Below are 13,002 nucleotides of genomic sequence, written 5' to 3' on the forward strand. Positions count from 1 at the left end.
CTGTTCCCTCTGTGGAGTTTTTGAATTGTATTGTGGATTATTACAGAAAAAAACACAAGGTTCTGATCCGTCCAGGTTCTGTTGATCCAGATAATCTCCACAGATGAACTCCACTCTGCGATGTTTAAACTTTAAATTAACTGTGTAGCAGTAAGAAGCTAATGCTAGGCTACAAACAGACGACATCACGGTCACATGACTGAAACGTCACCACCACTAAGAGTCTTACTGCACAATTACTATCCAGGTTTTCTATAAACTGATCAATGTACAAGTTGTAAAGTCAGAGTTAGAACAGTGTGTAACAGAATTAAACTGTGGGACATTTAATTATGAATTAGATGTGTAAATATGTTCAGCCTGCGGAAACAACACACTTTATTTCAGACGTTCTAAAGAAATCCCACTGACTCGAGTCGAGGGAAGGGGAAGTGTAAAAATGCAACTTATTTTTGGTTTTGGGACTCGTTCCTGCGGCACACGACTGTCTCTCTATAGAAGATTCACGTTTTTTATGGAATTGTGATGTTTTATAAACATTTCTTTATGTAATGAGGGAAGATTTAAATCTGTAACATGTTTAGTTTGAAGAGAAATGAATTGATTTTCCTCCAAATTCAACAAAATCTTTGAATGTGATTTGATATTTTCAGTATATTTCCAACTGTGTTTGTGTCAGTGTGTTTTCCTCCGAGCACAGAAGTGTCTGCTGTACAAAGAATCACTGAGAATGTATTTCTGCAATAAATCTGTAACTTCTTTGAGAAATAAATGTGTTCAGCTCTGATCTCTGCTTGTCGCCTCTCAGTAAAAATAAACATCAGCAAACATCTCCACAACTGAGATTTTAGAACTTTGGATTTTGGAACAAGAATTTCTCAACATTTACTCATAACCAGCACACACAGACCTTTAGATATAACACGTTTTACAGGAACTAATACTGTACAGCTGAGAACAAACTGTAGCATGAGTGGTGCGACGCAGACGGAGGCAGATGTCTGACATCCACAAAAACATGAAAGTCTCCAGAGGCCTCGAGATCCCAAACTGATTTGAAAAGTCGTCATTTGCACCTTTTTTAGAGCCCAGATTTTCACTGTAGCTCGTAAGATGAAAGTGTTAGCATGCATCCTAAATAGATTATAGGGTAAATTCAAATGAGTACTATTGTTATTATATTTTCAGCAATTAGCAAAACAAAAATAATCAAAAAAATCTAAATCTAAATCTAAAATATTTCATTTTTTTCCTCCTGTCTGCTCATTGTAAGCAATCAATTATATATAACAATACATAATGAATAATAAACAATACATTAATATAATAAATACATTATTTTCAGTAGCAGCTTCCTGTTGTTGTTGTTGTAGTTCCTGCCTCCTGCCGCCAGGCGGCGCAGCCGCAGTAGCGCGTTTCTCTGCTCAGCTTCCGGCAGCGGATTTAAACTTCCACCGGAAGTCTGCTCGTCCTCTTCTACCAGGCCGATCCAACATGGTGGGTACTTTCTACATGTCGACCCGAGCTATCTGAATTAATCCTGACTCTTTACAGTTTATATACCGCAGTTATCTCCTGTATGGACACCGGAGTGTTTACTCTATGTATTTATGGCAGTATTGATGTTAGATGACACGAACAGAACGTTTTATTCGCACTGTTGTAGCAGCTAACTGCGGCTAACTGAGGAAGCGGAGTGGAGCAGCTCTCCAGCTGAATGAGCTGCGGCGCCTTTTCATGTTGTATCAGTTTAGTTGGGCGGAAACAACAGAATCAATTCTTGGTCTTTATGTTTCAATACGGGCCGAAAAAAATGTGAAATTGTTACTATTTGCTGCTCGGCGTTAGTTAGCGCTGGAGGCTAAACGGAGTTAGCTTGTGTGCCGCAGCGGCGCGTCTCTGCTGTTAGCTCACTGAGCACAGCAGCACACATCACATCAAACACCAAACTGAAGAGACCAAGTGAAGTCTTTATGCATATCGTCACGGAACAGGCTCAAAACGAATTGGCTTTAATCAAAAATAATGTGGATAATGATGTCGGGTGAATCAGCGCTCCTTGGTTGAAGTGCAGGTCCAGAGGTGTCTTTACCTCAGTTTATGTAATCTATGTAAGTATAGATCGAAGAGGCCATGTTGAACCTGTCACAGATCGATACCAGCTGGTCTGGCAGTCTATATGTTGACCAAGCTCTATAGTAAATGATACAAATTTACTTGCATAAATCTAGTGTCCCATATTTAAGCTGATGTCATGTTGAGAATATTGTAGCTCGCTTTCTCTCTCACTACCATCGTGTCAAACGTGATCTTGAAATATCAGCGAGATCTGATGGGCCAAAGCCTTTAACATACCGTGAGTCATTAGCTTGAACCATTAAAGAATCATTCCCAAGTTGAAATGTATTGAGTCTGTATGTTGCGACAAATCTAGCTCTCCAGAGTGAAATGTAATGTGTGATCTTTGAACCGCCCGCAGGGACGAGTCAGGACCAAGACGGTGAAGAAGGCCGCCAGGGTCATCATCGAGAAATACTACACCCGGTTGGGCAGCGACTTCCACACCAACAAGAGGGTGTGCGAGGAGATCGCCATCATCCCCAGCAAGAAGCTCCGCAACAAGATCGCTGGGTGAGTTTCACTGCGGACGAGCGTTCTTCCTCCACCCTGTATCGAAAGTGATCATGGCGTCCTTGTAGCCAGGTCATTGATACTACAGGAAGATGAAGCTGAGAGCCTTTCCCGTGTCTGAAGGACTCCTTATTTCTCTCAGACCCTGGCGCTCCCAGACACTAGACAACATTAATAGCCAATAATAATCTGTATTGCAAGTCTCTACAATCATGCCTGCTGCCTCTGACGAAGTCTAAACTATTTAGGTCTTCTTGGAAATTCTGCAAATGTTGTACAAAGTTTTTTGTGACAAAATCATTGTCTTAAAGATGGCGTTTTGCATATAAAGCAGGGAAGTGAGATCCAATCATAAGTGGTCAGCCAGGACAGAAGTTAATAGGAGCTCTGATCGGTCTGTTCGGTTCTGACTGCTGTGTTGAATGACTGTTGCTGCAGGTATGTGACACATCTGATGAAGAGGATCCAGAGGGGTCCAGTCAGAGGCATCTCCATCAAACTGCAGGAGGAGGAGAGAGAGAGGAGGGACAACTACGTACCAGAGGTCAGTGAATGCACCACAACATGTCTGCTGCCTTCTGGCCTCCATCAGAACACAGAAATCTTAAAGCTGATGCAGTCCTGGTGGTGGCTGTCGTCCGTTTGGAGGTTTTTAGTGACGTGATGAAGAGATGCTGGATTTGTTTGGAGCCTGTGGGGCTGTTGAGCCGGCAGAATAGTCTAATATTTAACTATCTTTTAATCATTGTGTAAAGAGTGAAATATGTGATGTTACTGGTATTTAAATACCAATGTTGAAGGGATATTTTTTACAGAATTACATCAAACAGACTTTAAAATATTCCCATCAGTGTGATTGATTTGTGTCCTGTATCGAAAGTGATCATGGCGTCCTTGTAGCCAGGTCATTGATAGTACAGGAAGAATAACCTGCGGGCCTTTCCCGTGTTCAAAGGATCCTCCGTTCCTCTTGAACCCTGGCGCTCTCAGACAGCCTTCATGTTTAACGCTCAGATAATCTGAATGCCTGTTTTCTAATGTTGACTGTTCAGTGGAGTCACTACAGGTGACGACATGCTCGGGTCCATTTTGCTTCCATAACGTTTTCAAGACTTGTGGAAAGAGTTCAAAATACATGTTTATGTGTGTGAATATTCATGATGAGGCTCAGGAAATATGTTGATACTGACATTCTTCAATATTGACAGTACGGGTTAGAAATTTGCTCATTTTTCATTATGAAACAGCCAACGAGGCTTTGGAACGGTTTAGTTTGACGTGTTTGTGTTCAGATTTCTATTCTGGACGTTGTATTCAAGTTAGCTCATGTTTAATAGCACAAATTGTGATATCAAAAATAACTTGCCTTAGTAATCAACTGGAAGTTTTGATTTATGAGTCAATACAATTATTTTCGATCTAAAGATGTGACATTTTACAGTCCATCTATTCAAAATGTCCAAGCAGAAATCCACTTCAGCAGCACTTACACACCAAACTATCAGATTTATTTCTCTATTCTGAAGGTTTTCAGAGGAAACATGGATTGGTTTATTATGACTGTTAGTATTTTCTGATTCAGGTGTGATAAAAGATCAGAACTCCATCTGTAAAAACTCTAACATGTCAAACAAGAAGTTGAGTGCATATTTAATGTGTAATCTGCATATTTAAACATTGTTTATGAGAACTTGCAAAACAGTTTCTCTGGTAATTCTAAGTAGATGAGTTTGAAACATGCATTCAGTATTTTGTGGAGTGCTGCTTTAACCCAGCAGCACACATCCGGGTCTAACATTTGTTTTTAATGAGGGATTTCCTTTGTGGCTGAACTGATGTGATTAAAATGTTCTGCTGCCTCGAACTTTGTTTACTGACTCCAGCTGTAGATTCTAATAGTTGGCAGAAGTGTTTTTAGACGTGTGGTCTGTCAGGCTGAAAGGTCAGAGGTCGTCATGTTTATGGAAGTGATCCATTAAAACGAAGTGACTGTGAAGGAGATGGGATGTAATCAAGGTGCTGATGTGGCTGCCTGTCTAACTCCTCCCTGTGTTTACCTGTCCAGGTGTCTGCTCTGGACCAGGAGCTGATTGAAGTTGATCCCGACACCAAGGAGATGCTGAAGCTGCTGGTAAGTTTCTCTCCAACTGTGATGAACGACGTCGTTTCCGTTTTAGATCGGTTGAAACGGGCTCCAAGTTTGAACTGGAGCAGGATCAGCGGTTCTTGTTTGTTCTCCATCTCGAGTCATCCTGAAGGGAAAAACACAGCTAGCTTAGCATTAGCATGCACCTGAACTTACAGTGCCGCGCATGTTATATTATTTTTCAGAGGTAATTTATTGAGAGCTTTCACTGTAGACAGGTTAGAGAAACTGAACATTTTAACATACTGACTTTTATTGTTGAGTCACTGAAGGCTGGTGGTTTATTTTTGGTGATTGCTGTTTGAACTTGACCTGCAGAAAGACACCAGGATGAAGTCCAGCTGTTGTAAATTACTCCTGTCTGTGTTTCAGACATGATCTCATCTTTACTGATCCACATGTGATGTTTTAATCTGAAATCAAATCAAACCCTAAAATTCAAAATCGAATCAAAACACTCTGGTTAATGACAGGAGTTGGTAGTAACGTGCATTTACTCAAGGAAACGCACGAGTATATCAAGTTTTTACATCAATACTTAAAGTGCATCTTAAGATAAGAATACGGATATCTTGCTTAGGACTCAGTAACATGTAGACTGCAGCACTTGTACTTAAATCAGCTCTAGATTAAAAGTGCTACTTGGACTACAGTAAAATATCTGAATACCTCTTTCACCTCCGATCAGTCCCGATACACGTTAACACCACATCATTTCAACAGCAAACTGCAGTGAAATTGAAAGGTGTAAATTGCAGTGAAGGGTTCAGAGTCCACACAGACTCTGAGGTGACGGCGGGACTGAAGCCTCTGATGTGGCGACACTTTGATCAGAGCGAGGAGCGGCTCACACTGAAGCGCCGCTGATGTTACTAATGATGTCACAGCGGCGGGTCGAGTGTTGGAGACACGAGACTCTTTTATGAGCCATAAAGTCTCAATCACTGCAGGCAGAACATTTTCCTGCGGGTTGAGTTCTGAGTTACTGTGACGCTTCAGAGCATCAAACAGTCTAATGAGGCGCTTTAATGCGCCGCTACCGATGGACTGTAGGAAGGAGATTAAAGGGTCAGTCTGAAAACTTGTTTTCATCAAGTTAATCAGCAGAAAGTGTTTTTATTGGGTCATCAGCAGTTCTGAGGAGCATCAGGACAGTTTCTATAATGACCGTTTGTGTTCAGGGCTTTTTACATTTAACTTTTCAGTGTTAACGTAACGTAAGGCCACATTGGCATTCGCCAGTCTGTTGGAGCGGCTCACCATAATATTCAACAGAACCAGCAGCGTCTCTTCACAATGTTTTAAATGAACAACATCTGCTCATCAAACCAGACTTGATGTGCTCAGGAACCATCAGGCTTTTTGATCGAAGCGACTCGTTGGCAGTGAAACTAACAGCGAGTTCTCACGTATCCTGGAAAACAGTCGACCGGCTTTCTTGTAGAAAATGTATCTTTGTTTTAATTTCTTGAAGCACATTGAGTTTACGCTTGCCGTATGAAATGTGCTATATAAATAAATTTGACTTGACTTGTCCTGGAGAATTATCTTTCATAGAAACATGGAATATTTTCATTTTAGGACATCTACGTCAAGGATCAACAAACTTAGTGTGATGTCACTTGTCATACCGTGGAAGACGTCGCTGCGACCCTGAACACAGTATGAATGTTAGTTATGGTCCGTAGCTGCTCACAGCTCCACTCGTCACAGTGAAAGTGCTGCTGTGTGGTTAAATAAGTCAGTGATTCGCTGCTACCTGCGTCAGGTGAGATGAGGCAGCACTTTGATGAGTGAAGAAAAAAAAATTCAGGTTATGAGTCAATAGCTTTTAAGTATGGAGCTTCTCAAATAAAATGCAGTGACAATACTGAGATAAGAATGTTAAAACGTGTCATTAGGTGACATTAAAGCTTCTGAAAGTTTAAATCAGACGGAAACATTCATGATGCCGCGCTGTCGCGTCCGTTACATCATCCTGACCTGATCTCCAGAGAACAGTGGGATCCCTGATGGTGCTGTGTTCTCTTTACGGGTGTTTTATCTGGTGTGGTTGGCGTGGGACTGTTTTTGTCTCCACCCTGTATCGAAAGTGATCATGGCGTCCTTGTAGCCAGGTCATTGATACTACAGGAAGATGAAGCTGAGAGCTTTTCCCGTGTTTGAAGGATCACCTGTTCCTCTCAGACCCTGTTGCTCTCAGACAGACTTTCTCTCTGAAATCAGCTGTTCTCTCTCCTGTCTGCTGATCAAACTCACACCTCTTCTTCTGTTCGCAGGACTTCGGCAATCTGTCCAACCTGCAGGTCACCCAACCCACCGTCGGCATGAACTTCAAGCAGCCCCGAGGAGTTTAGATGTCTGTAATTATCTTCCTAATAAAACCCTTTGGGACAAAAACCTCTGCTGTGCAGGACTGTTGATTTGATACGTTTTTAAATGTCTGAACCATCAAAACTCTGCTGGTGTTAAATGATCTTTTACCTTTTCACACACACGGGACTGAGATACAGAGAGGGAGCAAACTAATGAGAATAAATAAGGAGAAAGATAAACGCTTCTGCCAGCTGGAGATGTGAAAGCAGCCACTTCACCACTGAGTCTAACAAGTCAACAACATAAACTCACTAAATGTCAAAGGAAATATTTAGACAACAATTTTCCTTCTAAACAGAGAAATCCAACCGTCCACTGACTGAACTCAGACCAGTTTAACCTGCTCGTTAACTCATCGTCAAACTGAGTCAGTCACCAGAACAGTTCTGGTTTGTCTCCTCTGGTTCGGTCCAAATCAATCCTCAGTTCACAGTAACATGAATTGACAAAGTCGGGTGAAGTGTCGTAGTCCACAGAACAGTTGTGGAGCTTCACAGTTTGCACATTCTGCTGAACAACTGAAGCAGCCGAGACTCGATTTAAACAGGACGTCTCACCTGGTCTCACCTGTCGAGCTGTGTGCACTCATCTTTAAATTTGTGTCTTTACATTGTAAAACACGTGTCCAGCTCCTTCAGAGGGAGGAGACGATGACTGAGCTCTTCAGGCTGCAGGTGGAGTGTTTGTCCTGATGGTGGCGCTGCAGCATCACAGCTGCTGCTCAGACGGAGGTGAAGTCAGAATCAGACAGTAACAGTCGAGAGAACGAGACTTTATCATGTTTAATCCAGTCAGCACAGAAACCGACTGAATGAAAATATAAAAGTCTCCATACGGAGCTACAACATCTAATGCATCAATATTACAGAAGGTAAATGCTGCATTAATTTCTCGTTGGTGACATCAATTGATTGGTCTTTATTACTTTTTGTTTTATTTCCTTCATTTGTTTATTGAATTATTTTAAAATGATGAACATGTTTACATTGTATCACACAGAATGCAAAGAGAAGAAAACGAAACTGAAAACTGAATGAATGTGAACATCTGGAAAGAGGACGATATAAGATGAATGAATACAGAAGCAAATAAAACTGACTTGGATTAAATATGATTTAACTTGTATATATTTTAGTGCATTTACCTTCATAAACTGTATTTATTGATCTGGTGTGTTTGTGATTGACAGCTTCAGTCTGAAGCAGTGAAACAAAGACGAGTCATCATGAAACATCTTTAATACAACACAGCTGACAAACATCTGCACTACTTTACATCCGTCTACGTTTATATTTATAGATTTATTTATATATGTGGAAAATATACATGTTAAAATAGACTCTTGCTGTGTGATCTGATTGGCTCATAAGCACTTCAGCAGGAAGAAGTTGCAGAAAGCTCCTCGAGGGCAGTCGCACATCTTCCCGATCCGAGATCCTTTCCTGACGGCACAGTGCTCCCCGAGGTCACACTGCCAACACACACACACACACACACACACACACACACCTGATCAGATACAATGCAGTACTGCGTGTGTGTGTGTAAACAGTTATATGTGTTGGTGTGTAACATGAGCAGCTGATGTGGAAGCTTTTGTACTTGAGTACTTGTACTGTCCTACATTATGTACTTTACCTGCCAGCTGTAGTTACATAGTTACTTTACAGATTACATGCTGCATCAGAGCCAAAGCAGCAAATTATCAAACTGTTAATTGTAGTATAATAATAATAACAACAATAATAATAATAATATAATAATATCTACATCCTCATTATTCACGGAACAAAGATTTACAGATAACTCCTGATCTCAAGGCTTCGGTAGAACAGGCTGATAAAATACATATATATGTATAAGTGTGTGTGTGTGTGTGTGTGTGTGTGTGTGAGTGTGAGTGTGAGAGAGACTCACTGAGGGCACCTGTCCGTACTTCTTCTCCCACGGATTAATCCTCTTGGTCTGAAGCTTCTCCAGAACTTCATGCAGAGCACCGAGCTGAACACACACACACCCACACACACACACACACACACACACACAGATGTTAGTTAACATACAATCACTGAGAGTAATGGAAAGTAACTGGGGTCATTTACTCGAGTGCTAACTTATTTAATTAATATTATTATTAATATTATTGTTTAATTTCCAGGAGAATATTCACAAGCTACCCAGCGGCACATAACGTGATTAAAATGAGATCCAAAGTTACCAGCTGTAACATGAAAGTGATGAACACATTAATGCATAATAATCATAACAATAATAATAACAACAATAATAACAATAATAATAACAATGCATTTTATAATGTATTCTGGATATCCTGCATAACAAACATTTAAACACCAAAGCTGTCACAGAAAATGCAGCATTTGAATATTTCTGTTCTTCCGCAGTAATCTGTGGAATGCAGGACTTTGACATGTAACTGAGTATTTCTACTCTGCAGTAAAGTTACTTTTAGTGAAGTTACACTCTGATCATCAACACAGCTGGTTTCTCTTCATGTACATTTACAGTAACAAACTACAGTCAGACATTATGAAACTACGAATATTTAATACAGAACTATGATTATAACAAACACTTATCATTTACACACTCAGTGTCTCAGGTTGACTATTGATCACAGCTGATCAGTAACATGAACTGATGACACATTAATATTGGAGAGTTCAGCTGCAACGAAAGATTATTGATCTGATTATCTCCAGTTTATCTCCAGTGAAATACATTTACACACACAAAACAACGTTTTTTGTCAAATCTGTAATAAAACAATATTTTCCAATCGATCGACTAATCAATCGGTTGAATGATTCATCTGTGGATATTTTCCTCCTGATTGATTCCATGTTTTAGTCCATAAAATGTCAGATTTTGGTGAAACATCATTTAATTTCCTCATAGTTCTTCAAAGGTCTTTTGTTCGTCTGATCAATAATCTAAAGCCAAAGATAATCAATTTATAAATCTATAAATCTGTTTAATAATGATATAAAGATCACAGCAGAACAGAGTTGTTGGTGTTTTTCATTAAAAATGACTTCAAGAATTTAAAACACATAATTAGTTGTTGCTCAGTTTTGTGACAGTAAACTAATCACTGCTGATCAATCGATCATCTTCACTCGGTCCTGAAGAATCAATACTGTCACTGAAGAGAAATAATTCATCTGAGATCACTTAATATTACAATTACTGACGTCACTGTCAATATTTACATGACGAACTCAATTAATAAATATATATATTAATATTATTATAACGCGCCTCATATACAATCCTGTAAAACTGAAGCAAGTGAATATTTGGTCTTTTTTAATGAACATTATCTAATTATTGCTGTTAATTGATTAATGTCGGCGGCTCTGATCAGTTTATATTAAATGTCTGTATATTATATTTGATAGACTTTTATATAAAGTACTTATTTACCCCTGAGTACCTGTTGTGTACCTGCAGTGATCAGAGTCACTCACCAGTCTGTTGGAGTTGGAGTAGTGGTAGTCCTGCACGTCCCGCTCGTCCCTCTCGGCTTCCGTCCTCCCCGCCGGGCAGAGCGCGGACAGCAGCGCCGCGCACAGCACAGCTCGCGCCAGCATGTCGCCTGAAAACCGAGAGCAAAGTTCCGCGCGCTGCTCACCTCTGTCCGCCAGGTGTCTGTCTGTCCTCCAGGTGTCTGTCACGCGCTGCCACTGCGCGCGGCGGGATGTTTTGGGGGACCGCCCCGCCCCCCAGAAACCGGGCGACGTCACGGTGGTGACGTAAACAGGCTCCCTGTGATCTCAGACTGCTGGATAATTAATTAGGGCCAAGATTTCAAGCTTGAAGCCCCGCCCCCCACATGCACGACCAGCACAACGAACCCAGCTGGACCCAAACAGTCCAACAGGAGGTCTGACAGTTTGACTCACAGGTGAGATGTTGCTGCCACTTGGCGCCATTTCCCTCCTCTGACTTATTATTATCATAAAATATATTATAACATTATAATAATCATCTCAATATATTATTACATGTTAAAACTTAGAACAAAATCAAGTTATACAGTGTTTTATGTTTTTTAAAAAGTAAAGACGAATCCAACATATAAAATTAAACAACAACAAACAACAGTCTGATTGAGTGGACATGCTGGTAAACCAAACTCCACTCTAAAAACAGCTGTTTTAAGGTCGGGCTTAATTTTTCACAGTAAAAACTGGAGTTACAAGTTTACAAAGACTCTTCTTTGATTAACAGACGGATGTACTGACCGACCCACAGGACCAGAAAGTAAAACTTCTTTTCTCGACTCTTTTCTTTTCACGCCTCTTTCTTGTTGTAATTCAGAGCTAAATTTAGCCCTTTTCACTCCACAGGTGCTATTTGAGAACTTTATTATAAGTTATTTATCACCTACTTTAAGAGTTTTGCACACAAAACAAAGGAAATTCATCTGAAACTATTTTTACAGTGATTAAAGTCACTTTTGCTGCAACAACCAACATCCTGCTTCACATGAAGGACTGATGACATCAGAGAACAGTCTCAGTCTGCAGGACTCTTTACTGCACGAGTACTTTCACACTGTGTATTTGTACTTTGTCTGAAGTAACTGGTCTGAATTCTTCCTCCACACCTGAATAATGTAAATAATGTTTACATTTATTGAACTGATGGATGAAACTCATCTGGTGAAGCTGTTCAGACGCAGCCGACAGACGAGTGTAACGCTGGATGTGTTTGTGACTTCCTGTTTGTCTCGTCATTGATCCGCGGGGGAAACAAACAGATTGCTTATGGATGAAGTGATTTACTTTGATAAACGTCCTCCTGCCTGAAAACAGCCCAGATATCTCAGAACCAAACTGCCAGAATTAATCTGCGTAAAGCCGCGGCTGCTGGAGGAGCGACGGACAGTTTATTTAACTTTAAAGAAGTGGAAGGAAGCAGCACGGGGAACGTATTTCCCTCCCTGCAGAGCTTCTATTTATATTTCATATTAGTGTGGAGGGATGAAGGTATTAATGTCCACAACCCTCTTATAACTCAACTTAAACCCTTCTGACACACAGACACAGAGCTGCATCTTCAAATCCTCCATCCCTGCCATGGAAAACAGACCGCAGCCGTGTTGTTCAGGTTACCAGAGGACGAGCAGCGTGATGACATCACCTTCATCATTAAACTGAGGAGGGCAAACATGTTGAGTGTTTAATGACCCAAACAGATGTCAGGACCAGAAGATCGTCTGTTGAGTCGCGTTCTTATATCATCCTGAATGTTTCCAACGACGTTCCAGCCAGAGACGTTTACTCAAACTAACGGTTTCATCCTGTCGCCTGTCGGGAGTCAGAGAGGAAAACTTTACAACACCTCGTCTGTGATACTTTCCTGCAGTCGTGTTGATCAACAGGAGTGACGATAAATCCACTTTTTGATCCTAAAAGTTAAAAGCGATCTCTGAGCTCTCCTCCTGTCGGTGAACGGCTCCAGAATCTGAGGAGACTTTGGTTGTTTGTTCCTCCAGAAGGTTCCGGATCTGCACAGACGCTCTGCAGCTGTCTGCAGACATCTGATGCTTCTGTGGTCATAAACCAAAGTATTGAACATGTCGACCTGATGACACGTCAGAGCATCATCAGTTGTGTCATTTGCATGTTGCACTCGGCCATTTTGTGATTTTAAAATTTTTTGACGAGTTGTGCAGCCGGAGTGCTAATTATCAAATGTTGACATACTGACACACTCAACCTGAAATAGAGAACATTAGACGGATCTCTGCTGAACATTGGCACACAGCCTGTTAGCATGCTAATGTGAGCATTTAGCTCAGGAACAGCCTCACGAGCTGC

The 13,002-nt window shown here is 40.8% G+C and overlaps 2 protein-coding genes and 3 non-coding genes across 5 annotated transcripts; 4 read left to right on the plus strand and 1 right to left on the minus strand.

Annotated features, from left to right (window-relative positions):
- Positions 1–1,471: 1,471 nt before the first annotated feature.
- Positions 1,472–7,177, plus strand: zgc:114188 (40S ribosomal protein S17-like). The gene is made up of 5 exons (XM_030425793.1): positions 1,472–1,497; positions 2,480–2,631; positions 3,070–3,175; positions 4,697–4,762; positions 7,057–7,177. Exons 1-5 carry the CDS (start codon positions 1,495–1,497, stop codon positions 7,132–7,134), a joined length of 405 nt encoding a protein of 134 aa, XP_030281653.1. The 5' UTR covers positions 1,472–1,494; the 3' UTR covers positions 7,135–7,177.
- Positions 2,666–2,792, plus strand: LOC115587379 (small nucleolar RNA SNORA71). Its single transcript, XR_003985034.1, has one exon. It is a non-coding gene; the product is annotated as a small nucleolar RNA SNORA71 (small nucleolar RNA).
- LOC115587378 (small nucleolar RNA SNORA71) lies at positions 3,498–3,624 on the plus strand. The gene has a single exon (XR_003985033.1). It is a non-coding gene; the product is annotated as a small nucleolar RNA SNORA71 (small nucleolar RNA).
- On the plus strand, positions 6,857–6,983 carry LOC115587377 (small nucleolar RNA SNORA71). Its single transcript, XR_003985032.1, has one exon. It is a non-coding gene; the product is annotated as a small nucleolar RNA SNORA71 (small nucleolar RNA).
- A 1,196-nt stretch (positions 7,178–8,373) lies between the features above and the next one.
- cart2 (cocaine- and amphetamine-regulated transcript 2) lies at positions 8,374–10,927 on the minus strand. The gene is made up of 3 exons (XM_030425794.1): positions 10,645–10,927; positions 9,071–9,154; positions 8,374–8,624 (listed from the first exon to the last, which is right to left on the minus strand). The coding sequence occupies exons 1-3, from the start codon at positions 10,765–10,767 to the stop codon at positions 8,517–8,519; spliced, it is 315 nt and encodes a 104-aa protein (XP_030281654.1). The 5' UTR covers positions 10,768–10,927; the 3' UTR covers positions 8,374–8,516.
- Positions 10,928–13,002: the final 2,075 nt, after the last annotated feature.

Source organism: Sparus aurata, chromosome 8, assembly GCF_900880675.1.
Source record: "Sparus aurata chromosome 8, fSpaAur1.1, whole genome shotgun sequence".
NCBI lineage: Eukaryota > Metazoa > Chordata > Actinopteri > Spariformes > Sparidae > Sparus > Sparus aurata.

What these genes read in the sequence shown, in the direction of transcription:
- zgc:114188 (XM_030425793.1), top strand. An exon ending in CTCCGCAACAAGATCGCTGG is followed by an intron (nt 2,632 to 3,069) that starts GTGAGTTTCACT and finishes CTGTTGCTGCAG; the next exon opens with GTATGTGACACATCTGATGA. An exon ending in AGGAGATGCTGAAGCTGCTG is followed by an intron (nt 4,763 to 7,056) that starts GTAAGTTTCTCT and finishes TTCTGTTCGCAG; the next exon opens with GACTTCGGCAATCTGTCCAA.
- cart2 (XM_030425794.1), bottom strand. Translation starts at nt 10,767, where the DNA reads ATGCTGGCGCGAGCTGTGCTGTGCGCGGCGCTGCTGTCCGCGCTCTGC. An exon ending in ACTCCAACTCCAACAGACTG is followed by an intron (nt 9,155 to 10,644) that starts GTGAGTGACTCT and finishes GTGTGTGTTCAG; the next exon opens with CTCGGTGCTCTGCATGAAGT. An exon ending in AGTACGGACAGGTGCCCTCA is followed by an intron (nt 8,625 to 9,070) that starts GTGAGTCTCTCT and finishes GTGTGTTGGCAG; the next exon opens with TGTGACCTCGGGGAGCACTG.